At 41.2% G+C, this 27,726-nt stretch overlaps 1 protein-coding gene across 1 annotated transcript in view; it reads right to left on the reverse strand.

The window, feature by feature from the left end:
• The window catches only part of LOC145780005 (laminin subunit alpha-5-like), a 156,137-nt gene extending 129,177 nt beyond the window's left edge, over positions 1 to 26,960 (reverse strand). Inside the window, exons 1-9 of the mRNA XM_082591702.1 lie at positions 26,811 to 26,960; positions 25,770 to 26,026; positions 21,547 to 21,783; positions 19,986 to 20,156; positions 19,537 to 19,631; positions 19,187 to 19,302; positions 9,357 to 9,566; positions 553 to 687; positions 100 to 413 (exon numbers count right to left, since the gene is read on the reverse strand). Coding sequence (XP_082447828.1) covers positions 100 to 413; positions 553 to 687; positions 9,357 to 9,566; positions 19,187 to 19,302; positions 19,537 to 19,631; positions 19,986 to 20,156; positions 21,547 to 21,783; positions 25,770 to 26,026; positions 26,811 to 26,937 — 1,662 coding nt within the window. The 5' untranslated portion in view covers positions 26,938 to 26,960. The remainder of the gene's footprint in view (positions 1 to 99; positions 414 to 552; positions 688 to 9,356; positions 9,567 to 19,186; positions 19,303 to 19,536; positions 19,632 to 19,985; positions 20,157 to 21,546; positions 21,784 to 25,769; positions 26,027 to 26,810) is intronic.
• Positions 26,961 to 27,726: the final 766 nt, after the last annotated feature.

Genomic DNA, 27,726 nt, shown 5'->3' on the forward strand with positions numbered 1-27,726 from the left:
ACCGGATCTTGAACTAATGTCGTTCGGCCTAAGAAATAACCTTGCTAGGCCACGGATGTTTGAATAGTATGATATTAACAATATTATTCTTTTCCTCACCTCATCTGTGGTTCCGACATCACTACACGGACAGCGCTGGCAGACAGGATAGTTAAAGTACCCCGGAGCGCACTGGGTGCATTGGGTCCCGGAGAAACCAACTGCACAGGGACATTCCCCCGAGTAAGTGTCGCACACATCGGAAGCCACCCCTTCGCCGTTGCACTCGCACGCCAAACATTCGGGAAACTTATAAAAGCCTGCAGCGCATTCGTCACAATACTTCCCGGCGAAGTTGTACTTGCAGGGGCACCCAGCGTCATCGACAGGTAGGCACACGTCATTTAATGTGCCGTTGTAGTAGCAGTCGCAAGCTGCAAACACATAAGAAATGCCGTATCCACTTTCACATTGTGTGACAATAGAAACACGAGTTTGAAATTTAACCTTTATCGAAAGCTGCCACCGCCACTCACAACAACTATTGTTCCATCATGAAAAGTCAAAACTTACGTCGACACTCGGGAAAATCATAATACCCTGGAGCGCATCGGTCGCATCTGTCGCCCGCGTACTGAGCTTTGCAATAGCATCTTCCGGTGCTTGGCTCGCAAGAGCCAACGGTATACGCGCTGTCGCAGTCGCAAGCTGAACAAGACAATTCGTTACAATAGATACAAGCAATAAATAGTCACCTTCTCAGGTGCAGACAATGCTTTCAATGTAAATTTAATGGTTTATAATCACATGCTCGATGAGCAAATATTTCGATAAAAACTCAGTGTCCTCTCCCAACGCGTTGATGTGCAAGTGCAGAAAGTGACCAAGCAAACAGCTACACACATATTGCGTAACTCGTCCAAATAATATGATTCTACAAACATTCGTTCCCTTGCACAAAAAAGTGAAGAATTTTCTAACGATTCTTGCGCAAAGATTGTCGACGATTGGGCTCTACGAAGAATGTTTCGTGCTAAAGTGGCTTTTCAATATGGGTCAAATAATGTTGACAAGCAAGGCAAACAAACGCGACCAAGCGATGATCATGCTGAAATGCAAAATGAATACGATTTGCAATGAAGCGATCGGCCGCTCCTCGTCATATAAGCGCCTCCGCAAATACAACCGAAAATAAGTGATGTGCGAGATGGTGCGAGAAGCAGTTGGTGAAACGGCTGGATGTGTGTTCTAACATCATCCATGCGAGGCAGATGTCCGGACAGCATCCATCATTCTCATTCCAACAAATCACCGTCAGCACAAACAAGCCCGTCCTTGTCGAGTTCACCAACGTCACACGAAAGAGCGCGGTTTCCGGTTCGATTCGTCGGTTTGTGACCAGACAAGTATCCCGCACCCATGTGCTCTCCAGACATCTCGGTCGTTCCCGTGGTCGTTGGGAAAAAAGTGAGACCGATTTCCTTTGTGAACGCTAAATGATGAACGCACCTAATTAATTCCTTGGTCAGACGGCCAATCGTTAACTAAGACTGCTAAATATCAAATTTGTCACATCATCCTCTATTGCGCTATATTTAGGGATACTGATCTAGAAAACTATGGGGAGTTTTTTGCATCGCCACAGCTTTGGTTAATGTGACATCAATGACATTTTGATTTTAACTTGTTGCATGTGTATCACACAACAAATCATGCGACAGTTCAAATATATGTCAATTGCCTACTGACACAGCATCTGTGCGTTTCAGATGGTTTCTTTTTAACAAACGAAGATAAAATATCCAGGAATGGTCCAATTCGGGTACGAAAGATTCGGTGTTAACGTTCTGTCAAACAGCCTCATGATTACAACAGAATTATCTGGAGAAACAGAAGTCCTCGAAAACCATACGGCGGCAGTTGTTCATTTAGAAAATAATAATAGAGATTATTCTGGAGAATGATGTACATTCTAATAATTCATTTGCAAGATAAAACCTAGTTCAACAATTTCAAGCAGGTGTGAAGGTTCAAGTCACCTGGAGGCATGCCTTTACGTGTTCTGCCAAAGACATAGCCGCATGCTCTTGAGCGATGTCGAACCAGTACCCTTTCGAGTGCTGTTCCACTCGCCTATGCAGCCGACATGTGTATATACAGTACCGTATGTTATTGAGGTAATACTTTCTTCTTCGTCGTATGAGCTGTTCTTCTGGACTATATGTTTGGGCATGATGTCATCAGCCACTCGACAGTCTCGTCATCCAGGGCCTTCAGTCCAAGCGTTCCATGTGGTGGTTGATGGATTGGGCAGTCATGGACGACATGGTCTACTGTCTGGTCTGTGGCGCCACACTCGCATCCCGGTGAAGGAGCCAGGCCCCATCTGCACATGTCTAAACGAAAGCGACCGACGCCGGTTCGTAGGCGGTTAAGCCGGACCACCGCAAGTCTTGCGAGGGACATTCCCGGAGGGTGGGGATCGACGTCGGGTAGGAAATCACGGAGTCGGGAAGTGTTGTTTTGCCACTCCATGTTCCATGTGTAGTTCGTCCAGTGTGCCGCACTTATTTCAAGATCTTCAACGTTGTTCAGAAGCTGTCGTGCGGCGGGCACAAACGGGCGTCTTGATTTCAGTCGCTGCTGTTCTCCAGGTAGGCGCTGGAATGTACTATGGAGGAGGTGGTCGGGGTCCAGTGCGCGACAAGCAAGGGAAATCATGGCTCCTTTACAGCGAAGCTCAGCAGGTTGGATGCCTGCAAGGATGGGAAGGCAGTCCGTTGGAGTGGGACGCAGGCATCCAGTCACAGTGCGTAGTGCGTCATTGATGGCGGTGTCAATGTGACGTGACGGGTGTGGGAGCTGCGGCACCACACTGGTGCGCAGTACTCAGCGGTAGAATGGACGAGGGCCAAGGTAGCTGTGCGAAGGGTTTTCGCATCAGCTCCCCAGCCGGAACCCGCCAGTTGCCTCAAAAGTGCAATGCGCGCAGATAGTTTTTTGCGCAGTGACTCCAGGTGTCGTCGGTACGTGAGTGACCTGTCCAGGGTTACGCCGAGATAGGTGGGTTGGGCGCAGTATGGCAGGCGTTCGTCATCGGTGGTAATGTTGATCTCACGTTTTGCTTCCTTGTTATTTAGATGGAAGGCTGCCGACACTGTCTTTGCCTTGCTGAGCTGTAGCTTCAATATCTGGAGATATGTTAATATGGTTGACATGTCCTGACTTAGGTTCCTCTCCATCTCCATTGACTGCCAATCTCCGGCTGGATGTAGGAGAGCCAGGTCGTCTGCGTAAGCATACTTCCTGGAGATGGTGTCAGGCAGGTCATAGATGTAAGTGTTAAAGAGGAGGGGAGCCAGGACAGTGCCCTGTGGGACGCCGTTCCTGAGTCGACGTAGTCTACTTCGTCGGCCACTACCGGTGGAAAGGGTAAAGCTGCGGTTTTGCACAAGTTCCATAATCATATGGACCATGTGCCTGTCAGGAAGGAGACGGAGTAGTTTGCAGGTAAGGCCGCTGTGCCATACAGTGTCGTAGGCAGCCGTGAGATCGACAAACACGGCGCCAGCCTTCTTTTTTGCCGAGAAGCTGTCCTCGATGTCTTGGGTCATCAGAGTGACCTGGTCTACGGTTGATCTTCCGTGGCGAAAGCCGGCTTGTTCCCGAGGGAGCTGAGGGTCTATTATCGGTTCGACACGGGCGTAGATAAGTCTCTCGAGTAGTAGTCTCTCGGTTGGGTATAAATTGGGACACCGCGCGATGTTGTCATTTCATTATTGAAAAGTTAAACATGAAACAAAGTCAAACATCTATTCGCGCATTCTTAAAACCAGTTTCCAAAAGGCGTCGAGATGATAACGCTGAAGAAGCCACGTCCAGCACGAATGAACATAGAGATGACATTGATGAAGAAAGCAGTGCTTCAAGGATGGACAGTGGTGAAGTCAATGTCTCAGGCAATGCACGGGTAGTTGTAGAAGACAGCATGAGCCATGGATCTCTACCTGCTCCATTTAACGTAAGCATGCTGCCGGATCAGCTTCCAGCTTGGCAAGGTCGTGTGTTGCAAAGGAAGCTTTTTTACGAATTCCAGTAGATGCGTCTTAACCCTGATGGTACTTGTTACTGTAGTCACCTGTCCGAACATTTTGCGGCAAATCCGAAGGCGCCACTTTAAAGATAACAGGTCACGAGTCACGCGCTTTTTAGGTCGCAAAGGAAAACATAAAAGAAGTTTGTTTAGTTTAGCAGCGCTAGTAAGATCGCAAGGCGCAAGAAAGCAAACACCAAACCTATTAAAGCTTAATTGCTGCAGCGACGCTAAACGCAGTCTTTGTGAGAAAGACTAACCATTGCGAATTTGCGAACATACGCATTCAATGAAATCTGTTTGAAAACTCTCGCCCACCCAGAATTCCTGGGAGCAAGTCTTTTAGGCGCTGACAGTTATTATTGAAGCTTCCTAATATCATTGAGTTCATTTTTAGTTAACTCTTTCGCGACCACGGACGTATACACACGTCTTGGGTTTTTGCCATGATGACCAAGGAAGTATCCCTACGTCCAAGGTTAAAAGGTAGGCTACTTCAAGCAAAAAAATAATGTAAATGATGGCAGATCCATTGTCTTTGCCTGTCCTTTTTTGGCTAATTAAAAAAAAAAATTTTGGCGGTGCAGTTATCAGATGAGGACTTCTTAAAGATGGGGACACAGTGGATTTTTTTTCTTTCACTCATTGGAATTGGCAGTCAAAACTGGCTAGGCAACCCCTTACTTTGGAATTTCTCGATCAAAAAGACTGTAGGCTAAATTACGTAAACTTTTTGCTTAAAATTTTCCAAATTTCTCCATAATCATTCTGCTGTACCTCCTAAAGACCTAAAGCATTGCGCGCAGAAACGATGTAAATTTTTTCTCATGTGCAGAATTGTTTTGGCATTCGATTAAACTACATATATTTTCATATTATTGTATCCAGTGCCGGTCTTTGGGGTGTGCAAACCGTGCGATCGCACAGGGCCCGCAAATTAGGGGGCCCGCAATTTACTCAAAAAATGCGATAATTTTGTCATTTCCAATGGAAAAGTTCAACAAGTGAATTCAACAAAGGAATTAGCAACAAGCAAGACTCAACGGGTGCAACCTATTTCGTTCCCTGAAAAGATCGAGAAAAAAAACAACATAGCCGAAGTTGCTGATCGGAGTTGCCGCAAACATTTCAAATTTCTCTCGATTTTTCAGGGGACGAAAATTGATTGTTACTCCGATTTCAGGGTACGAGATCGGGGTACGAATTTTGCAGGGGACGAAATAGGTTGCATCTAGACTCAACATAGCTTTATTTCCGAAAAATGCCCAAGAATGCATGACAGCACCATTTTACAGTAATATTCATACCCAAATTTTGAACATGCTCTCAGAATGCCCCAAATTCAAAGTAATTTTTCAAAATTTTCTGGGGGGGGGCCCCAGACCCCCGCCGCTGGGTGACGTCTTCGGCGATCACGCCGTCAGGCTTCGCCGCCGACCGTGAAACCAACCCCCTCCCCTTTCAAAATCCCTAGCTACGCTACTGAATTGATCATTGTCATTGGGGCCCGCAAATCATATTCCGCACAGGGCCCGAAATTCCCTAAGACCGGCACTGTTGTATCATGCTTGGGTAGTAAAAATTATAATGAAGTATACTTTTCTGCCAATTTTTATTTTTTTTAGAAATTAGAAAAAATACCGTTTGGAAAGTTGCTAGTTGTACATAGAATGTTTTAAATTTTATTGCAAAGCTTTGCATCTTCGGATAGCTGAAGATGTATGCTTTCATTTGATGTCAAGAATGTGCGTCTACGTCGATCACATGAGATGCATATAAATTAATTCTGTTCGGGATGGATTGGCCATGTGACGAGAACGCGTAAGACGCTCTACTACTGTTCACATGAATAGGCTACATTTCTACAGGGCATATAGGCTACACCTTGGCTACAAGTTGCAAGCATAATGGAGAGACTTCGCTCGTTATTAAACCTAGTCCGGGTTTTGACGGAAAACTAAGTTACTCTTCACTCAAGCCTACCGCCCGCTTGAGTACAGCATACGGTACATTTTTTACTGATGTTTAGTTATTATTTGACCTAACTAAAAGTGAACTCATACATGTTTGGAAACTTGAATAATTTATTGATAAAGCTTTCGCCGGCGCAAACCTGGACTAACAACAAATAAATGCTGAACATGCGCATTAAAAAAACAACATATTTTTCTGTTCAATATAACATTTTATGTGAAAATCAATGCCGGTTTAAGCAGCTTCACTCACGGAAGCCATAACATATTTTTCTGTTCAATATAACATTTTGTGTGAAAAGCATTTCCGGTTCAAGCAGCTTCACCCATATATTTTTCTGTGTACTATAACATTTTGTGTGAAAAAGCATTGCCAGTTTAAGCAACTTCACTCACTGAAGCCATGACCAACAACGCACACGCATTAACAAAACAATATATTTTCTTGTTCAATATAATATTTTGTGTGAAAAGCATTGCCCTACGCCCCTACCTGCCAAGCTGATACAATCTACAGACTTTACTAGGAATAGCACCTAAATGAACGGGCGCCACAGTGCTCCGCACCTAAATATCCAGACGCCACAGCGTGCGCGCCTATTAGACCAGCGCCTAATTGTCAGCGCCTAAAAGACGTGGACCCGAATTCCTCTCTTCTAAGAAAAAATCGACGCCTATGAATCCGTGTACGATGAAATCAAAACGTATAGCCTACAGCTGACTATAGAATAATATAGAATAGCTGACACGGCTTTTCTATAATCTAGATGCCGAGCTTGCAATCTCGCTAGTGCAGTCGCAGTTCCCGCACTCGTGCAGTGTCCCAAAGTATTCTTGATTATCTTAATGCCGCGAATCTAGCCTTCCCGATACCAGTCAAACATTTGTTCGATAGAATAAACATAGCTTTCGTCTTTAGACGGCATAGAACATTTGTGATAGAAAGAAATGTCTTTCCTTACTGGCTGAAGTTATATTTGTGAAACGTTGCACGGCCTCTGAGCGCTTGAGACATACTGATAGAACTTGACATGGGAGCCGGGAGGTTGTGACCTCATACACAATACAATTCTTGTGATATAATGTATTATAGTGGGTATGCAGTCTGATTAGGCCTACCACCTTCATGCAGTCCAGGGCCTCCAGGGCATCTGTCAGCTAAAACCAAGCGGCCACGAGATGTTCGAAGCCCAATCTAACTCTAATATTGACTTTGAGATACATAGTCTCCAGTTCAATTCCAGGTCATCAACATTTTTAATTACATTACATTGTTCTGAAATTTTCAAATTCCAATTACTGTACCTCCAAATGTATTTAGTTACAAGCTTCAATTACAAAAATTAAAGGTTTCAATATTTATGTTCATCGGGGATTTTTTTACAGCTTGATCTTATCAAAGACCAGCAGAATTTCATTTGATAAACATGAAGTTATCCATCTCTAAGTCAAAATTGCCCTTTTAACTAAAAAAAACAAGTCTACTACCAGTGCATCCTTCCAACTGTTCGTATATGGCGCGGAAACTTGGAACCTTACGAAAAGTTAACTCTTAAACTAAGACCAATCTTCTTCGTCGTATGAGCTGTTCTTCTGGACTATATGTTTGGGCATGATGTCATCAGCCACTCGACAGTTTCGTCATCCAGGGCCTTCAGTCCAAGCGCTCCATGTGGTGGTTGATGGATTGGGCAGTCATGGACGACATGATCTACTGTCTGGTCTGTGGCGCCACACTCGCATCCCGGTGAGGGAGCCAGGCCCCATTTGCACATGTCTGAACGAAAGCGACCGACGCCGGTTCGTAGGCGGTTAAGCCGGACCCACGCAAGTCTTGCGAGGGACATTCCCGGAGGGTGGGGATCGACGTCGGGTAGGAAATCACGGAGTCGGGAGGTGTTGTTTTGCCACTCCATGTTCCATGTGTAGTTCGTCCAGTGTGCCGCACTTATTCCAAGATCTTCAACGTTGTTCAGAAGCTGTCGTGCGGCGGGCACAAATGGGCGTCTTGATTTCAGTCGCTGCTGTCCTCCAGGTAGGCGCTGGAATGTACTGTGGAGGAGGTGGTCGGGGTCCAGTGCGCGACGAGCAAGGGAAATCATGGCTCCTTTACGGCGAAGCTCAGCAGGTTGGATGCCTGCAAGGATGGGAAGGCAGTCCGTTGGAGTGGGACGCAGGCATCCAGTCACAGTGCGTAGTGCGTCATTGATGGCGGTGTCAATGTGGCGGGTGTGAGAGCTGCGGCACCACACTGGTGCGCAGTACTCAGCGGTAGAATGGACAAGGGCCAAGGTAGCTGTGCGAAGGGTTTTCGCATCAGCTCCCCAGCCGGAACTAAGACCAATGCAAAAAGCACATGAACGAATTATGACGGGTTTGACATGGCGAGATAAAAAAACTGCTGGATGGATTTGAAGTCAAATAAAATGACGGGATATTGTGATAACCATCAAAAAACTAAACTGGTCAAGGGCAGGTCATAAAGCAAGACATCAGGACACCAGATGGACTAACAAATTAATAACTTGGACACCTGAGATAACAAACGTTTCCGAGGAAAGCAAAAAATGAAAAGGAGAAACGAGAATGACAAAAGAATGTAGAACAACAAACTGGTATAAAAAAACACAGGATCGTCTAGATAGGTAAGAAAAGGGAAAGGCCTTAACCCAGCAGTGGGCTACCACAGGCTGAAAATGATGATGTAATTTTAACTTGGACCGAAAGTTTTTGAAATTACAACTACACAACAACAAAAAGTCTCAATTTCAATCATTATTACGATTACATAAAATGTGTAATCGATTCAATTTTGATCTGGAGAACGATAAGTTCCTGAACGAAGAACCATGTACAAATTGTACATTGTACACTGGGTTTGGTTACTAAAGCTGGTGATAACATTTGCAATGACATTTGTACGCGAGATAATATGAACATATTTTTTTAAAAAGAGTTTTAATTGGGAAGCAGGTTAGTTATGACCAAGACTGCGTGATGTGTTTTAGATTTTTATCTTTTCTGAGAACAAAATTCAATCCTTCATGAAGGAATTTGTTACACGACTTTTTACAGTTGTAAGGAATACTTTAAGCCAAATGCAAAGCGATTGTTTTTATAAAACAAGCGTAAATACGCTAATGATATAAATGCGATCATGTTTTTGCATGTCTTTTTATTTGGGTGACAAGTTTCGTCTCCGTGTGTTGCCAAATTTCACATGTCTTTATGTATGCAGCTAGTGAAAAAAGAATATGGAGCGCTGACCTAGCATAATAGTAATTTTAGTAAGAAATTAACACGCAGCGTACCTCGGCACCCATTTGGGTCACGTGGATCCACCAATGCAGGTCGCCAGTATCCACTGGCGCACTGTTCACAGTTGATGCCTGCAGTGTTGTGAGAGCAATTCAGACAAACACCTCCTCCCTCATAGTTCCCATAGACATCGAGCGACAGGCGACGAGAGGCAACATCTCCATCGTACTCGCATTCGAGGCTGTGCCCGTGGCAGTTGCATTCTAATCAACAAATTAATTTTAAATCGTTCCCTGATGTCGTTCAGTTCCACGTACCAACACAACCACACTTTCCGGTGAGTAAGGTATTGGGGAAAACTTTAGTAGGAATGGAGAATGTAAGTTTTAAACAATTTTATAAGGAGCAGGGCACCGAAACCCCATAATGAATGGACATACGACATTCTGAAGTGAGACAACTGACCGGGACCGATCTGTCGCAACGACATCTCTCCGTGAGACTATTTGGCGCGAATTCTATTTTATCCATTAAGCACATGAGCTGATTTTTATCGTAAGGTTTTTCACTAAACATTAGTTGTGACGCAAAAGTTATCCAATATTTGACACAAGAAATGCAAGCTACGAATGGACAAAAAAGCTAAACTACACCTGAAAGCAAGATGACGTCACAAAACAATTATCATTTTTATCAAATCAAAATTCCTTTTTTAAAACTTTTTAGTTTAAACGTTCCCTGCAAACTTCTTCAACCGATTGATCCTGTTTGATGAGCTGTGATCTTCCATATGATCTTCCAGCTGTGATCTTCCATATGATCTTCCAGCTGTGATCTTCCATATGATCTTCCAGCTGTGATTTTTTTCATTCTGTTCTGTCTTTTGTTTTTAGTATTAATTCCGGCATGCTTTTTATTTCCGTAATTTCCTTGATATTGTCAAAATATTTCATTTTTTGTCGTCCCTTTGTTTGTTTGTCTTGCACCATCCCAGTCAACATTAAATTATCCAACCAAGTGGACTCCATGAGATTCCATTAATCGCCTACTTGTTGGGTAGCAAATTCATTTGTTTTTCTTTCCATCCAGCTGGTGCGTACTACTTCGTAGTACTACCACGGTAGGCCTACTACGTAGGGTCTGCTACTATTCGGCTAGTCCGATTGGGCTGATCCGATTCGGCTAGTCCGATTCGGCTATTACCCTTTTCGGCTACAGCCCGATTCGGCTAGTCCGATTTGGCTGATCCGATTCGGCTAGTTCCCTATTTGGCAATTTTTTTGAAAATCCAACGATATACATAATCCTTCTGTAATCCAACATCGTTTCTTTTGCATTCCGACAAAGAAAAACAAATTGAAATGAAATTTAGCGAAAAATGTTTGAACTATTAAATTTAACTGTTTGCTCACATAAAATGGACAACGACGTCTTCTGTTTATTTAGAGAATGTTGTAATATCGCTTCTTTTATAGTTGAAATCATCAAAGCTTTAGATGAGTGGGGTTTAGACCTAACCATTGAGATCTTAAAACTAAAAAACGAATTAAATTTATTTTTGAACTATCAATGTTTGCTCAGATAAAATTGACGTGTATCATGCATCGCCGTCTGCATGCAAACTTAGAATATATTAGAATCCTCAACTATTACAAAATTCTAAATCCAACGACGCCTTCTGTTTATTTGCAGTAGAGAATTTTGTATTTTATTCCACAATAGTTGATCTCGAAGCTTTAGATGAGTGGAGTATCATAAATCATATTTATGACACCGGTTACATCCCTAGTGATATGGTACGTTCTATATTCATAACTTTACCAAAAAAAAACGGAGCAACAGAATGGTCACTCCACAGAACAATTAGCCTTGTGAATTACGTAACAAACAGCTTACTCCGAATCATGTTGATGAGATTGAGACCAAAACTACAATCGGAAATTTCAACAGCACAGTTTTTATTTGTTCCAGACAAAGGGACCACAAAAGGAATTTTTACATTAAAAATGATAACAGAGAAATGTATGTCCGGTTCTTCTGTTTATTTGGAGGATTTTGTATTTTAATTCGACAATATGGTATCTTTTGCATTCTTGCATTTTATCCAGTGTTTACCTTTGAGTGCGTTCCCAGACGACAAAATCCGTCATTTTTACATTCATTCAACGTCTGCAGACGTTGAATCAATGTAAAAATGACGAGTTTTGATGTCTGGGTTCGTTCAAAATATGTGTTTTACATGAAAATAACAGTTTTCATGATTACCAATAGGGGTTAATGAGATGAAGTCTCAGCCAAAACGTGTCAACGAAAAAAAGACAGTTGCCAAATAGCGTAAAATTGCCATAAAAGATGAAGTTAAAACCTAAGTGGCAGTTTAGAGTAAACCTGGGTTTCGGCGTTACATCACCTGAAATTCCTTTGGTTAGTTCCTTCGTTAGACTCTCAGTTGATGTTACTTGATCATGGCAGAGGAATCGATTAGTACGCAGCGCAAAGGTGAGGTTTTTCTACATGATGGCTACATGTTTCAACTAGCTCAATATAGTCCAGACGGGCTTAAGAAATACTGGCGATGAGAAATGCAAGGCTCGCATCCACACTTGTGTGGCAACAAATCAGGTAATAATGTGTGTTATGATGACTATATTTTGATCATTTGAGAAAATGTGCCAAGAAATGTCAAGTACTTGAATTGTAATAATCGCAACCATTGTTCACCTGCATTGACGTTGGACCTGGGAATGCACCACGGACTGGCCTACCCTAATAATTACAACTGCTTTGATAGTGACGTTGTGCTATTACTTATTACTAGGGCCATTTTTTTTACCTAAAAAATTGAACAATATGACTTTATTTTTTGAAATATATGATAATATATGACTTTGTTTTAAAGCATCAAATTTATGCTAATCTCTAATTAATAACTCGTATGTAAGTTTTTACATGTATTTTGAACAATAACACACTCGAACAACTAACAAAACACTTCTGTTTCGCTTGAAAATCATTACAAAAATGCAAATATCTAATGCATCCACTGGCGCCGACTTACGGGGTGGCCAGCCACGCCACCCCATAACCTCTATGGCATGATGGCAGCCACCCCGTTTAGGTTACATTACTTACTGCAAATAAATGTAATTTAAACGGACGTTTAAATCTTTTTTTGATCATTGGTTTTCGCTTCAAGTCAACGTAAAGCAAGAGGTGAACCAATACAGTATTGCGAAGAAAATGATTGCTTTTGTCACAAGCATGATACTCGCGTAACATCAAGCAAGCTACGTGAAGATTACGCAACACGTGGCTACGAGTTTTTTCCTTGTTGTTGTTGCGATCGTTTTATTTGTTACTTTTCATAAGTCATTGTTACAATTGTTAGGTTTACAATGGGATTTATTAATCAATAAAATACGATCTTTCCATTGCCTCCCTCAAAAATCTTTTTTGAAAAATTTTAAACTGCTCATAATATCGCTATAAATTATGCCAGCTATAAAATACTTGGAAATAAAATTACCTCGATGATTTATAGCTCCACCTCCTAAATGAATATCTATTTTCAAATTTTATTAAAAAAAATGCAATTTTCAAAACTTTTTGAGTTTTATTTAAAAAGTGCACCTAGTAAAGTAGCAGTTTTAACGTTCTGCAAATTTACACGTTTACATGATTCTATTCGAGGAAAGCTACACCCCCTGCCAATTTCCAATAATGAAAGCAACCTTTTTCAATTAGTCAAGATTTTGCATTTTGAATTATTTTCCGATTTCAATTGGAGTGTACTGTCATCTACTTCTTGCTTTAATTTCTACTTTGTTATCTACTTCATGCAGTAATAATGTAATATTGCGTGTCAATGCGTGACAAATTGTGAGGCGGGAATTTATTGGTTTTACATAGGAGTTGCTTGTTACATCATAGAAAAAATTACGAAAAGTTGTCCTGTAAAAGTTTGAGGAGGGAATTATTGTTCTGACATAAGTTAGGAGTTGCTTGTTACATCATAGAAAAAATTACAAAAAGTCGTCCAGTAAAAGTTTTCCCCGACATTCCAGTTTTATTCAGCTTAAAGATGCCACCGAAAAAGCGTTAAACTGTCGCAACTGTTTGATCTATTTGCAAGCAATGAAACAAGATCATTAATGCTTCCAAACGTGGTCTGCATTGTGAAAATATACTTATCGTTGCCTTCCACCACCTGCGAGGCGGAGCGATCGTTTAGTGCACTCAGGCGCATAAAAACCTACTTGTGATCTACCATGACGCAACAGCGATAGAACCACATCCTAATTTTAAATGTTTATCAAGCTGAAGCTTAACGGTTACAACTTGACCAGTTGATTAACAGTTGGATTGACAGAGCTGCCGTTCGCAAAAATACTTTTGCCAAATGTTAAATGTCGGAGCGACAACGTAACAATAAAATTCACGACATACTTCCTGTGATTTGTTGTAAAGTTGCTTTGTAAATAATCGAGCTACAAATCAGGTGTGAAAAGACAATTGCATCTACGAAACACGCTTAGTAAAAAAACAAAAACATGCAGTTTGAAAGTTTTTAGGTTGCCATATTGTGCTATCCGCCACCCCGTGCAAAATTAAAAGTCGGCGCCTATGCCGGTGTCATAAATATGATTTATGATCTCAGTGGTTAGGTCTAAACCCCACTCATCTAAAGCTTCGAGATCAAAATACAAAATTCTCTACTGTAAATAAACAGAAGGCGTCGTTGGATTTAGAATTTTGTAATAGTTGAGGATTCTAATATATTCTAAGTTTGCATGCAGACGGCGACGCATGATACATGTCAATTTCATCTGAGCAAACAGTAATAGTTCAAAAATAAATTTAATTCGCTTTTTAGTTTTAAGATCTCAATGGTTAGGTCAAAACCCCACTCATCTAAAGCTTCGATAATTTCAACTATAAAAGAAATTTAATAATTCAAACATTTTTCGCTAAATTTGTTGGAATGCAAAAGAAACGATGTTGGATTTTGTTGGATTACAGAAGGATTATCGTTGGATTTTCAAAAAAATGCCGAATAGGGAACTAACCGCTAAAGACTGTAGCCCAATAGGGAACTAGCCGAATCGGATCAGCCAAATCGGACTAGCCGAATCGGGCTGTAGCCGAAAAGGGTAATAGCCGAATCGGACTAGCCGAATCGGATCAGCCCAATCGGACTAGCCGAAACGGGCCATTCCGTACTACGTAATAGTCTTCTGTGGCACCACATTTTAGAACTTTTTAACTTTAAAATTTAATTTTATGTTTTTACCGACTGGCCACTGTTTCCACATCGTTATAAGTGATGTCACAGCTGCTTTTGACATTGCAATTCGCCTTATAATTTCAGTGCACTGTGCTATCATTGTGAGTAGAAGGTTGCACATAGCTCGAAGCTGTAAATGTTCGTTTGACCTCTTCATGAGCTGACGTCATAATAATAATAATAATGTTATGATTTTATTTATTGTCGCTGTACAACAGCGAAGATCTTTTAGCGACAGGGCTCAGTTTTAATTTTATATCAGAATTACGATGTTATCACATTCCGAATTACTCTCACTGTGTTAAACAAGGAAGAACACAATCGGTGGCCTACCGATTTTAAAGTTTACGGTTTGACCCGACCTGGTATCGATCTCGAATCTAACCCTCAGAATAAAATAAACCGAAATGCAAGCTGCAAGGTGGAACGAGGAACGACCTTCAGCAAGAATTCAAAACGTTTCGAGCCTCAAGTTCAAAGCACATTCTTTAGCACGTATTGTCCAATTGCAGAGTCACTAGATATATTTTTTGTCACTAATAGTTTTACACGCGATTATGTTGATGTCTGGATGATAATTATTTTACATGTTGTTTAACTCGTCCTCTAGGCGTTGGGACGTGCGGCCTGCGCACCGACTATCGATGCGCTATCATCGTAGCCTAAGTGTCAGTAATGACACTGCCCAAGTATCAGACACTACTAATATTTTCAATAATGTTTCGACTAATGTATAAGCCTGAACTAATTTCAACTCTTTTACTTATGGCCATCACTTTTGTTTTTGTGGGATGTAATTGCAAATCGTATTCTTCACTTCTCGACTTGATCCTATTCAAAAGTTCTTGCAATTCCGTTACACTTCCACCAACCAAATCTATGTCGTGGTTACCATTTTCCCCTAATTTTCACAGAGCGATCAAAATTGTCTAAAGACTTTTTCATTATGTGTTCAGTATACAGATTGAAAAGATATGGTGACAATATGCATCCCTCTCTGACACCTTTTCCAATGGAAAACCTCTCGGTGAATTCACTTCCAGTTCTTGCTGCTGCTTTTTGAGCAGTATGCACTATACAGCCTTCGAAGAACACTAACCAGCAACGCTAAAATTCTGTAAGTTGAATCTACATCTCCAACCCAGATTCTGTAACATCACAAAGTTTTAACAAGGTGTAATCAATAAATTACATTAAATTCATCATAATATAGTTAAGTTACAATGCGATATGTAGGCGCAATAGAATACCGTACATTGGAAGTGCTGACGCTTGTAATGGCAAGTGTCGTTAGAAACGAAAATATATAAATAATAAATTTTATTTCAATACAAACTTCCCTACGTTTAGTTTTCATTACGACATCCAAACAAGTTTGTTCGATCACAATGCATGATCATTGTATTGTGACATCATCTTATGTCCAGTTGTAGCTTAGCTATTTTGTTAGTAGCTTGTATTTTCTTGTATCAAATATTGGATAACTTTTGCGCCACAACGAAAAACACTGTGATGGAAATTCAGCACAGGCAAAGAAAAAATAGATGCACAAAGTAAGATAAGCTCAATGGATGAGATACCCTGTGGTGAGATATCCTTGCGACAGGTCTTCTTCTTTCGTTTGAGACCAGATCAAATCAAATTTCAGGGCAGGTGATGGAGAGCCAGGTGAGTGTAGCTTCCTCCAGCGTTGCTATACCATGCGTTCCATTTGGTGCCTTATAGATCGGACATTCGAGAACGACATGGTCAGCAGTTTGTTCCTTCGCGCCGCATTCGCAGGCCGGTGAGGGAGCCAAACCCCACTTGTGCATGTTGGAATGGAAGCGACCGACTCCGGTTCGGATTCTGTTGAGCTTGACCCAAGTCGGCCGAGGCAGGTCCATACCAGGGGGGCGCGCCACCGGGTGAGGTACAAAACGATGTAGTTTCGTGTCGGTGGCACACCACGCTGCATTCCAATTGTCTTCCATGAAGTGTGCTGCGCTGATGGCATGATCGCTGAATAGATGTAGTAATTCAACAGCAGCTGGCACAAAGGGGTGTCTTGACTTTAATTGCCGGGGAGATTCCTGAGGTGGGATGTTGAGTTTTGCATGAAGCAAGTGGTTAGGATCTCCCGCCCGGCGAGCCAGGTGTATAAGGGCTCCCTTTCGGCGAAGCTCAGCAGGTTGGATGCCTGCGAGGATTGGTAAATACTCTGTTGGAGTTGGGCGCAGGCATCCAGTTACAGTTCGCAATGCGTCGTTGATTGAGCTGTCGATGAGACGGGTGTGGGCACTGCGGCACCAGGCAGGGGCGCAGTATTCAGCAGTGGAGTGGACCAACGCCAGGGTTGCAGTGCGCAAGGTGTCAGCACCTGCACCCCAAGTTGTGCCTGCCACACGTCTCAGCAGGGCGACGCGAGATGTCAGCTTTTTGCGTAGTGACTGTAAATGGTGACGGTATGTGTGTGACCTGTCAAGTGTAACCCCAAGGTATGTAGGTTCTGGGCAGGGCGGCAAAATTTTGCCGTTAACGGTCACTTTCAGGTCACGTTTTGCCTCCCTGTTGTTGAGATGGAAGGCTGCCGTCACAGTTTTACTTTCGCTGAGCTTCAGTTTCCATTGGTGAAGGTATCCAGATATGGTCGTCATGTCTTGGCTCAACGTCATTTCTAATGATTGCCAGTCTTTCGCAGAGTGCAAGATGGACAAGTCATCAGCATATGCATATTTGTCAGATGTTGTTGATGGTAGGTCATGCATATAGACATTGAAAAGGAGGGGAGCCAAGACTGATCCCTGTGGGACACCGTTTTTGAGTCGCCGCAGTCTACTTGGCTTTCCGCTTCCGGTGGTAAGGGTAAAACTCCTGTTGTGGATGAGTTCCATGATCATTTTGACCATGTGCCTGTCAGGGAGTAGGCGGAGTAGTTTGTAGACTAGGCCACGGTGCCAAACAGTGTCATAGGCTGCTGTTAGGTCGATAAAGACAGCCCCCGCTTTCTTTTTTGCCGAGAAACTCTCCTCAATATCCTGAGTTAGTAGTGTGACTTGGTCTACAGTTGACCTCCCGTGTCGGAATCCAGCTTGTTCTTTGGGAAGCAGTGGGTCAATTATTGGTTCGACACGAGCGTAGATCAGTCTCTCAAGGATCTTGAAAGGGATGCAGAGCAAGGAGATGGGGCGATAGCTCTTTGCATCGTCTAGTGGTTTGTTTGGCTTAGGGATCGCGACGACCAGAGATCTTCTCCATACTTTAGGAATCTTGAGGCAGCGCAGGCAGGACGACAGGAAATCGCATAACCAGGACTTTAGAACATAACCAGCGTGCATGATAAGCTCTGGACTTATCCTATCTGGACCGGTCACACATTTCACGACTTACCTTTAGTATACTTAGTAATTTATCGCTGTTCAGTCCTTTTCACAGATTCTGTCAATTTATTTACGCGTGATGCATTACATTTGCACCGTTATCAAGATAATGCAAGCGAATTAAACAACATCGCGCTTTACAAACAATCAGTCAAACTAAATTAGTTTAAAGCGATGAGAACAGGAAGCACCAAGGTTAGGGTGCATCAAACCCTCTCATGAAAACATTTTTTCATGGCAGTATATTAAAGTTGTACTCAACCTAGAAAACATCAATTGTAAATTATTACAAGACTTATATAATTATATGAACTATATTATACTGGATCCACATCGAACTTGGAAAAAACGAAAAATATGGTCATTCCACATGAACATAGCCAATATGAAAATATAATCTCGAATACGATACCTCTCAGATTTTGCTTAAAAGATGTCATATTATGCCTTAGTAGGCTACCAAACAAACGAATCCCACGTTTTAGATCAATATCTTAACTGGTACGTCCATGGCGGCTATTTGAATTTCGAGTAGCACCCTCGTTGTTGACTTGTGGGGGTGGTGTATGGCATTTTTGCCATTTTCAGGGCCCCATAACTTCTATTGTAAATTTAATGGACGACTAAAATTTTCTGTGCTAGTTTATTATAAACCATAATATTTGTCTAACCAACCAACCATAATATTTGTCTAAAACATGATTATTTGTAATATTTGGAAACTTTGCTTCTACCCAATCAAGTTTGAGAGTTGTGGTGCCATTGACAAAGATCTTATGAGGGTCTGAAAATCCTATCAGGCAAAAATGGCCCTTTTTAGAACTCAAAATGACCATGTGGGCATTTTACGGTCATATGATCGTTCAACTGCCTGTTGGACGACCATATGACCATACGCGTTGGGACGCCATGAACAAACCCTTTAAGATATTGATCTAAAACTTGGGATTCTTTCGATTGGTAGCCTAAGGCAAAATATGAGATCTTTTAAGCAAAACCTGAGAGGTATCGTATTCAAGATATTTTCATATTGGCTGTTTTCATGTGGAATGACCATTTTTTTATTTTTTTCAAGTTCGATGTGAATCCGGTAAAGTTCCAAATTTGGTAATATTTTACGCAATTGATTTTTATAGAGGGAGTACAAACTTTAATATATATACTGCCATGAAAAAATGTTTTCATGAGGGGGTTTGATGCACCCTAACCAAGGTCCAAGATTGCTAAAACTACCACATACGTTCACATTCGTTGGTCGACTCCGGCACTGCTACCCTCCAAGCTTTCTGAACGAATCCGGGACAACAGTACTCGCAACTATCTCCACATGTGTTGTGCTGACACTCGCACTTCAGTCTGAGAAGAGATCGAAAGGCGAGCCGAATGATAAATCATTAACACAAAAAATGAATCAACACCAACAATCAAGCACATCATCAAAAAAGCACATCATCAAAAATGTTTTGAGACTTTCAACATAAACAGCACAGATCGCTACCACAATAATAATTAAACGACGGAGGAGGAATCTGACCACTTTCAACCACGCACAAAATCTGCATCTCTAATCACGCGGCCACGCGTACTTACTTGTACTTATCCAGGGGATCTGGAAGACAGCGATCGGCGTGACCGTTGCAAACACATCGTCCTCCGATGCTGATGTCCTTGATGCTGTAGTAATACTGAAACAACCATCAAACCATTGACTTCATAAATACGAGCAAAGCTTGTACCACCTCGTATTGAATCTCTGCTTTCAATGAACACACGAAGACAAAATAAACGGCCTTTAGACAAATCATTTGAAATTATTGTCTGACAGCTGTGGTTAGCTATTAGCAAGAGAAAAGTAGTTTGACTTCATAAAATTATAGACAGCTCTATGACGACTGTCATTAGACGACACATTCAACAATTGATTTATAAAGTCTGTCACATAAACACAAAGATTGACGCAGTGCGAATATATACACGAAGTTCATAAAATGTTACTAAAAATTAATCAAAATTAAAGCAGCTTGCTGAAAACAAATTACCCGCCGCGTGACAGTCGGATCCTGTTCGGATACCGCCATCAAGTGGCCAAGGAGAGTTTTGGTTCGGATGAACCTGAGCCTGACGTCAGTTGCCTTGCTCCACTCCTGGAGGACGGTGGAGTAAGAGAAGTTGTTTGCTCCAGGCCTTCCTTTTATCATGGAGACAATCACCTGGAAGATCATCCAAAGTTGCATGACACAGCCACCACTCTTTGCTACTTTCGTGTTACCCGTCAACGCTTCACATCTGCTGCAGTTTCACAAACCACAGGGGTTTTGTGAAGCTCAATAGTTTTGACATTCCACTTTCATAACAATATTGGGTTTCCTGGTGATGTTGCATTCTTTCATCTTACTATAGTAACAAGGCATTGAATTTCTCTGTATCTATCTAAGCCTAGTTTAGGCTTGTATTGAAATAAAAAAGCAAGTTGAATGAATGTCTGTGGACCACAACGCCGTATGTAAATCAATGTGGTCTCTAATAAGAGTAAATGTTCGTACGGCAGGCGGCAGCCCATAAAAAGTGATTCGATAAAGTACTTTAACAGTAGCACGCTAATGCAATGGAGTCGTTATTGTCCAACACTTCCACACCATGTGAAAGACACACAAGCGTTCGGCCACGATGATCTTTGCTAAGGTTTCGTATCATTAGTTCTAACTTTGTCGTGTCAATGCTAATGAAGGCAAAGAACAGACGTAGTCTAAAAACATCTAACAACTTCCTGCAATGCAGTATGATGGATTGATGGTGGTTCTCAAACTTGTTTTGAATTATCGCACAACAACCAAAATATCCTAGACTCTACTCGTGCCGCGGCACACCGGCTCATCATTTTTAAGACAGAGTTTTCAACCTTTGCCCCGGAACATTTTCTGTATTGAAACTGTCGGTGACTGAGTTTATTGATCATTTTTATGCGTGATATCTGGATCTATTTTGCCGCGTAGTGTTATAAACTACTAGTTTACAATCAAGTTAACCATACACAGAATTGTTGTATTTGCACCATGCTATATAATGCTGTGGCACACAGTTTGAGAAATACCACTAGCACCTCGGCGTTAACTGTAAGCTGTTACGCCTACTTTCGAACAAGCATTATGGTGCTGCATATCATGGCATACACGCCATATAGGTCGCTACAAATGTAGTTACAACTTGTTAGCAATAGAAGCTTCGCTCTCTCTCCGCTAGTAATCGATGGAGAGGCAGAATGAGATTCTGGGCAGTCTGTCGACTGAAATCATCCATTTGTGATTTATGAAGCTCGATGCGCAATCAGACTTGGTTCTGTTTAAACTGTCTCTTTTAAACTGTCACGCTTGGCCCTGTGAGGACAAGCATGGATGTATCTCAACCGCGCTCCAACGACCAGAAGTATCTTTCTCTTTCTGCAAGTCGGTGCTGTGAGAACAATACTATCAACGACTGCTTTGTCTTTCTCACACCGAATGGAGCAGTCGTGTATGCTCTACACTACAGTGATCTCTCAGTGTGGTTCGGGCAAACCTTCGGGGGTTTCGCCCATAAGCTTAAACGATCAAAGTGTCTCACCTCTCCGTTCTCGAGTGGGACGACTCCAGAGTATTCCGATGTGCAAACGACGCTGTCATCGCGAGTGATTTCCTCAAGAGAACTCATTCCAAACAAGTTGTAGCAGTCGCTGTCGGTGTTGGCAAAGTACTGCCACGGCTGGAAGGTCTTGCCGTTGTCTGATGACCGTTCCAACACCCACGTACCGGCACGAGGAGAGTTAGCAAACTTTATGAGAACATACGCGACATGAAATACCTACAAATCAAACAAAAGCTTTGAGTGAACACTTTCATCGTCCATATCTACAGCTTAAGCAAAGATTAAACTTAAATCAAAGTATGTTTTCAGTAGCGACCAGAGATAAACATGGACTTTCAAATAAACATGGACTAAACATTCCATCAATTTTTTTATTTCGAAAAATAATAAAATTTCTAACCCTTCACAGTGACAATTTTAAGCATTGACTAATCTCAACTGAAAAAGTATGCATTAAAATATTCACTTTTGCGTTGATTGCGGACGCGCTTGACAGCTCTGTAACCTCTGGTCTGACAGCAGCTTACAAGACTGCAACTCCACGGTAGCAGTCCAGAAGCTACTGCTATTGTAAGTGGGCGTACTGTTTCAAAATTGGTCTTAAAAAACTGCAAATAGATAAAAAATTATGCAGCTGAAACATTTTTTGAACTAGACTACAGAGGAAATCGTTAAACTATGGTCGATAAAGTCATAGGCAATGCGAAAAAGTTGAAGATTTTGCGATATCTTCTTTTCAAAGGATTTCTAAAAAATTAAAATGAGATATTCTCATATTCTGTCGATATGCATCTTGCCTTCTTCGTGTATCTTGTCTTTGCACACGATGATAGGCAAAATTGATCGACTATAGCCTATAACTTTGGTTTCAAATTTATGAAATTGCAAAAAAATCACTTGCACCAGTGTTGCCAGGTCGTCTTGTGAGTTTCAGCACGACTACCAAAATCTAAATACCGAAAAGTTTCATTGGGTGTTCATCAGGAGAATTAACTGTTCGTACATGCTAAAAGAAGATCTCACAATGAATGAATAAACTAATCAGAAACAAAATAAAAGGTAGCACAAATTACATAAAATATAGTCAAAGACCATGTTTATCAACTACAACTCAGACAAGCAGCTTATTTTTACAACTTAACCAGCCATCAAGCATAAATAAGTTGCCTAACGATGCCTTGTTTTAAAAAAAAATGTATTTCAACACAACAATGAGTTTTGTCTCAAAGATTCCTTTCTACTTCCATCTTATGTTTGTTAAACCTGGTTCAAACGCCAAATCTGGCAACCTCGTTTGGTCACTTCTAATCTGGAAGTTACGGCAACTTCCAGACCGCAGCAACTCCTGGACCGTTACACTAGATTTAAAATCAGCGATCGGATTTGGACTTCTGCTGATTTGGATATTGCTCTAATGTCATCTTAAAAACAATCACAATATGATCGTTCCTCATTTCGTATTTAAAAACTTGTAAGAAAAACCTCATCTTTTTAGGTTGAGTCTCCTATGAGTCAGCAGTTGTGAACTGAGCTAGCAACATTTCAGCAAGTGGCTGAAGTTTGTAAATGATGAAATTGAGCAAGTAACAACTGAGCAAGCCATAACTTGGAATGTCACAAGTCAGCAAAATGAGTTTGGCAAGCGATGACCTAGCAAGTGCGACGTGAGCACGTAAATCTCATTTGCTGACTTTCCAGTAACTGAAATGTAACTGCTGAGTTGAAGCACTTGTTGAGTCGTCGGTTGCCGAGTTGTCCGACTACCTTTTAGGTTGACATGGACTCTGGGGTTCTTGTTGTACAGAAGTCGGCAATCTCTATGTTTCTATTGAAAACCAAACATGGAGTCTTACGTCAAATTTAACATTTTCAATGTTATGCATACTTTTCTATTTACGTGTGAAATGCTAGTACGATAAATGGTATTAATACCACAAAAGAGTGCTCAATGCTAAGCGCAATGCTAAGCAGATCTAGTTCAAGTACATTGAATCACTATTGTCAAAGTAACCATTACAGCAGTGGCGTATTCTCCAAGCGGTGAATGCCTTACAATTTTGATGAAATCAGAAATCTTTCAGAAACAACGAATTTATGCGTAGAAAATAAAAATGTTAATAGCAGAACCTCCTGGCTCTCTTAATTACAATATTTAAAACAATTGTTCGTTTTCAAAATTTGGCAACTTTGCTGACCCTAGCAACTCTGCATGCTGAAAAGAGCTCAGCACGCGTTGATAATACAATTTGTCTATTCGCCGCTCTTTTACTACAGTGTGGCGCAAATGGGACTAAGGCATGCTGATTTGAAATTGCATGCAAAACATAAATCACTATCTGAGGATATTCCCATTATGAAAGTTATAAGTTATTACTGACACTAGTAACGTGTTTATTCTTTTAAACAATGAATTTTATTTTTTGGACTATTCCAGTATTAGGTTATAGTTACAGATAAAAAACAGATAAAGGTGACATTAACTAAGTAGAAATGGTTAACTGCCAGCTCATCTCATTTACTGATAAACTAATATTCATGTGTTAAAGGCAATCTGTGATTCTACGTTATTATTCAGCTGTTGAGTAATTTTCAAACCTCAATTGTTGCAAAACAGCTCATCAGCCAAATAAGGCTCGGATTGCAAGAAAAGGTATAAAGCGATTAAAGCCTAACGCAAATTTTCAAACTTTTTCTGGGGGGCATGCCCCCAGACCCCCCTACACTGGCTATGGCCCTCCCTCCACAGCATTCCTACGAAAATCGACCAGGATACGCCACTGCTTTACAGCCTGTTTCACCTTTTGAGGGATCGTCAGAAGGTGTTCTGATAACGTTCAATCATGTTGTGCCTGTCTGTGGTTGCCAAATATCGTACTTTTCTCCCGAAACTATGTTTTCTATTATTGTTGCTCAATTGCCAATCTCAGTTTTTTGGTGTTCAAAAATCAAACGTTGTCTTTTTAAAGAATTTTAAAGTTTTGCTAATTTGAGCAACCTTTATCATGGGGGCCTATCCTTGTAATGTATGGTTTTAAACAGAATCATCGTAAAACGTCTCAAAAATGAAAAATTTTGTGTTTCTCGGAAGCAGTTGGAGAGAATATTGCTAATTATATGGCTGTTGGGTTGAATTGCCGAAAATAAGGTTTCCTGTTGCGTACAAATAAGCAGAAACAAACGACATCTGATAAAAAAAGGCAACAGTCAGACCGGAGAAATTCCTATTGGCCCAGACAGGAAACCAAAGCACGGGTTTCATTCGGTGACGTGTATTTAACAACAGCACACGCTCTGTCGACGTAACAAATGAAAGTGAAGCGATTTGTAAGAGCAATGAGCATGAAGATTTCATCAACCAGAACGAACAGAGAAAGATATGGAGCAACGCAATGCCAATCCACTTCGGGCGAAGGAAACAATTCAGACATTCGCTTTAGTAATTGCATGGCCAGGCAGGCTTCGTCTACTTTAGTCTACACCACTGTTATGTTCGCTGGCTGTATTTCAGCTGTCAGCTGCTTTATGATGTTGTATCAACAACATCGAAAGATCGCGATGGAAACAGCGCCTGTTCTCATTTTGTCGAACCGTGATGAACAGCCACAACTGGAAGGTGATGTCATGCTGTCGTCATCAGTCCTACATTTACGTCTATTCAACGTCACTAATTATATCTAGCGGAGAAGTGAGGTTGATCAGTATCTACATTAAAGTGACAAACTAGTTACTGCGTAGTTTTGAAGTTTCAATACGGTTTATGTAATATTCTCCGCCCCACAAAGTAAAACAGCGAGATTGATGCATTTTACTAAAATATCCACATTGGTTCAGCAACACATTGAAAACGTTTCGTCAATCTCGCATCTTAAACACAACATGCTTCACCGGGATTTGTGTGACTCACCAGCCTGGACCTGAGGCGAACCTCAAACAGCACAGCGCATTCAGTATTTCATCATTGTCCGGTATTCCGTTCTACAGGGTAAATGAACCTCATAGAACAACCTAGCCATCAAACCGGTCCTTTTTACATTGATTTAACATCTGCAGACATTGCATCAATGAAAATAGAACTAGTTTGCTGGCTGGGAACACTGAACGATGCTCTTCTTCCAGCAGTTAGAAGATGTTGGCTGAATTTCTGCCTAATAAGCAGTAAGACGTCAAACTTATTATTTGCATAAACAAACATGAAGACTTACTTGGCCCAGATGAATAGTGAGATTGACTTTGTTGTATTCGCTCCCCCGAGAAAGAGGTGGACTCTGCCACCATTTCTCGGTCCCGTCGATGGCATTTTTCACCTTGTGGCTCTTCTCGGGCACCGTAGCGTCGCATACGTCACAGACTTGCCCTTGATGGAGGCTGTTGCTAAACTCAAAGTTGGTGCCACCTGTCAGTTTGCAAAAAAGTTCTGGTCCTTCGGTGCCGCAAGTCGCAGTTGTCCCGATCTGCTTGCCTGGTGGAAAGAATTCAAAGGTGAGACAAAGATAACGTAGAAAATCGAGTTGTGTAACTTCCTCCTTATTTCTTTTTGCAAAGAAATTTAATTCAAAAATACGCTTCCCAAAAATTTAAAGTTACAAAGTACGTAAGTACTTTTCTGCTAAACACTAACAAGCTTGAATAACTTACAAAATCTTTTTTATGCATTTTGTTTAGACTTCGCAACAAAATCGCTTTTTTGAAACAAAACCAAAACAAAGTTACTTGATTCGAAAGATATTCGAACTATTAGTGCCAGCGGCTCTATCCACTTTTAGAATTCGGGGGGGGGGGTGATTTTTAGACAGTGGGCTAAAATCGTCTTAGTTATTCCAAACCACTCCAATAAGTGGGGGGGTGATCACCCCCCTTGGATACAGCCCATGATTAGTGCCACCAATAGCCACTCTGTGTAGCCGCGCGTAGGTTACGTACATTGTTTTGAACAACCCACTAACTTTCAAAAACGATATTTGATGCAGTGGAATTGAGAGCCACTTGAATATGCCTAGAATCTAGATGCTGTATTTCGATGAACAAGAAAAGCCTTCCAGGCGTCAGTGTCAATTTATTTGACATTTCTGCAAATGTAACATTACCACAACGAACAAACTGGGCACATGGCCTAAATTAAAAATCAGAAAAAACGCAAAACAAAACGTGTAGAACTACACGAACCAGCACAAAAGAGTGGGGCGGGCACTGACATTATTCTAGCCTACCTGCAATTAAGTAACCTGATGCAAGTAACTACTAACCGGCAGCAATATTAAAGTAGGGAGGGCTCAATACATTCTTTTCTTCGATGACAAGAGGGTTTCCGTTTCGAGTGTTCTGACCGAAACACAAGCAGATAAAGCTCAAAGCAATAGCAAAGCGCAGCATTATAGGCCGAAAAATCAGCGCGTTTAAATCTATGTCAATTTTCTTGCCTTTGTTAAATGGCTGCTTCTAAGTAACCAAACTCTTTCTTCGGCCACTCACACTGAATGATTGACCGGCTGCTTTGATCGAAAGATTGCGTCTCGCCTCGATGGTTTCTTCACGAAAAAAGCAATTGTCTTGATGACGTCATACTTTAAACAGGTCAATGGACAGATTTAATTTGCAGATCAATAACGATCGAAGCTGACCCACTTTGATACCTTTGTCAAGAAATCTATGGTTCAGACATAAAAGGAGCATGAACACTGTACGTACAGTGTACATCCAATCCTAAATCAACACATTATTGTGTAATTTATGATCATTTAAGCATGTCATACTACCGGTACCTAAAAAAGCCAAAAAATTATTCTGGCGCATATTTTTAATCCAAACTAAAAAATATTGTCTATTTGTCACTTTTGAAAAGATTTTTCCCATCAAATTAGAGAAACAACAACTAACTGGATTGTTCAATCTGATATTATCTAATGTAGTCTGATCTGAAAAAATAATATGGCAACAACACCTTTAAAATTACGCCCGCTTTTTTTAACTTTAAAGGCATACTAAAGGAAAATTTCAAACCGGAATTAAGCATTAAAATGAGTAAACTGAACATTCAAGAATACATTTCAAAAACAATTACCCAAAAAAATTTGTTTTCAATGGCGCTGGCAAGGCCCAAAGTCCAGTGTTTCATTTATTTTCATTTTTTTCAAAATGACCAAAACGTGCAAACACAGCTCA

This window comes from Aplidium turbinatum, chromosome 11, assembly GCF_918807975.1.
Source record: "Aplidium turbinatum chromosome 11, kaAplTurb1.1, whole genome shotgun sequence".
Lineage (NCBI taxonomy): Eukaryota > Metazoa > Chordata > Ascidiacea > Aplousobranchia > Polyclinidae > Aplidium > Aplidium turbinatum.